This window comes from Tupaia chinensis, unplaced genomic scaffold, assembly GCF_000334495.1.
Source record: "Tupaia chinensis unplaced genomic scaffold, TupChi_1.0 Scaffold000320_1, whole genome shotgun sequence".
Classification (NCBI taxonomy): Eukaryota; Metazoa; Chordata; class Mammalia; order Scandentia; family Tupaiidae; genus Tupaia; species Tupaia belangeri.
This window is the reverse complement of record NW_006159813.1, coordinates 2,464,526-2,466,679: the sequence shown is the minus strand read 5'-3', so window position 1 is coordinate 2,466,679 and position 2,154 is coordinate 2,464,526. Positions and strand designations below refer to the sequence as shown.

Here is a 2,154-nt window from a genome sequence, read left to right as displayed (position 1 = left end):
GGGGGGCCTGGAGCGGGGGTTAGAGGGGGAGCGGGCGCTGCGGGCGGCCGGGGAGCGGCCGTCCGACCCCGGGGAGCTTTCTCAGGCCGAGCCCGGGCCTCTGGCCGAGGGGCCCGGACCGCAGCCACCGCCCGCCCAGGACCCAGAGCTGCTGTCGGTGATCCGGCAGAAAGAGAAGGATCTGGTGCTGGCGGCCCGGCTGGGCAAGGCGCTGCTCGAGAGGAACCAGGACATGAGCCGGCAGTACGAGCAGATGCACAAGGAGCTGACAGACAAGCTGGAGGTGAGGACCTCCCTCCTGGGGCGGGTGGGTGGGAAGCAGAGGGAGCCCAAGCACCTGCCCGACTCTGAGTAGTTTCGGGAGCTACTCACCACCCGCCCGCCCTTCCTAGCTCACTCTGCCTCGCAGTAAATCTGGAACGGGAGGTAGGATGGAGGGCTTGGGGCTAGCATATCAGGGCGTTCGTTGAACCCACCTGACTTTCCCACCCGGCTCACAGCAAGTGGATCCATGCACGGCTCCAACCGCTGAGGGCCGTCGTGTATATGTACTGTACACAGCATCTAAAATAGAGCTTACAGTATGACTAATTTATACAGCACTGAGGTGATGTCTGCATGAGAAAGTCGGAAAGCATTTCAATGTGCTCCAGGTTTTCAGAGTAGTAGTTAATCTCTAATCAGGGTGTTAGCCTAAAGCTTTCCAGTTTGGGTTGTTAAGGCCTCTAGATGCCCTTGTCTTAACTTCCTGGCAGCTCAGAGTTGTGGGAAACAAGTGCCCCTAAAGGAGCTTTATATAGGCTTCAAATACTCAGGGATTAGGAAATGGGGTCCCATTGCAGAAATCTGGAGAGCCAAGGCTCAACATGTGACTGCTGTAGTGGATTTAATTGGGACCTCAGTATTTAAATGTGTATCAACAGTATTTTTCTGTGTTCTGGGTTCAAGCCTTGCAAATGGCCAAATGCAACCTGTGAGAACCACGTTATAACTACTGTTACAAAAACCTCTTAATTATAATATTTCTGCCAATGCTTTTAGAGTTCTGCATGTTTCTTTTTTGCCTTTCACTAAAAGAGGGCCTTGGATGCAGTATAGAACACCAACATTTCTAAACATCAAAAAGATTTGTTGAAAAGGGGGGAGGGTGCCATCTATGGCAGTGGAGACAAGCTTGCCCTTTTCTGCCTGTGCACTTACTATTGTTATCCAGGTAGTTCCAATCAGTTCTTTTCCTTACAAGAGAATAGTGCCGACCTGAATAAGGTCTGAAATTGACCCTAGTCAGTTTCCATATCACTGCTTTTGGTTGAACAGTCCGAATCTAGATTCAGAAACATTTCTATAATAAGATTGAAGCGTGTCTGTAGTCCAGTGACTTATCAAAAGTAAATCAGGGGGAAGAAAGGAAACTAGCGAGTGCCCTGTAGTTCAGTTGGCCTGTTAACTAGGTCTACCAGTCGATGAACCCGAGATACCATTCTGAAAAGTCGTCTGTGAGACCTGTAGATAGACTGCCAAAAAGCAACCTAATGAATTGAATTGTTTAATTTTCACTTGAAGTAGAGGTCTAGAAATAAAAGGGTGTCTTTTTTTTTCCCAAAGAGATTCAGTTACACGACTGTAAAGAAGTACTGCTGCAGAGATTTTTGCTTGTGATCTGAAATTCCTTCAGTGAGGGACTCGATTAAAGAGACAGCTGACTTGAAAGGAGCATCGTATCAGTTTGATTAGTGAGAGAGTTCATAGTAATTCTGAGTGTGCAGTTACACACATCCTGGCTTCCATGTGGAACCTTTATACAGTTCTTCAACAAAGAAAAAAGATTTCAGAATTCCACTGGAACAAAAAAGGCTCTGTTGTAAAAGAATTAATTACTTTCAATATGGTGTTATTGATTTGATGGGCAATAATAAAATAGTTTCCAACTATGAAACTGTGTTTTGAAATTTTCACTTCTCTGTAGATCAGGATATGAACTCTAGGTTTAAAAGAGTATTTTTAAATTTTGGTCTGTATTTCCAACTTGCACACTTAAAAATGACTGAGATGGTAAATTGTTATGTATACTTTAACACAATTTAAAAACAATTAATTTTTGAAAAAAGTTTTAAACTGTATTTTTAAAAGGCCAAATCTTTATCCTTGTTGAAA

The 2,154-nt window shown here is 45.0% G+C and overlaps 1 protein-coding gene across 1 annotated transcript in view; it reads left to right on the top strand.

Annotated features, from left to right (window-relative positions):
- Positions 1–42: 42 nt before the first annotated feature.
- The window catches only part of LOC102490473 (BICD family-like cargo adapter 1), a gene marked incomplete at its 5' end in the record, with an annotated part of 9,114 nt that continues 7,002 nt past the window's right edge, over positions 43–2,154 (top strand). Inside the window, 1 exon segment of the mRNA XM_014588976.2 lies at positions 43–283. Coding sequence (XP_014444462.1) covers positions 43–283 — 241 coding nt within the window.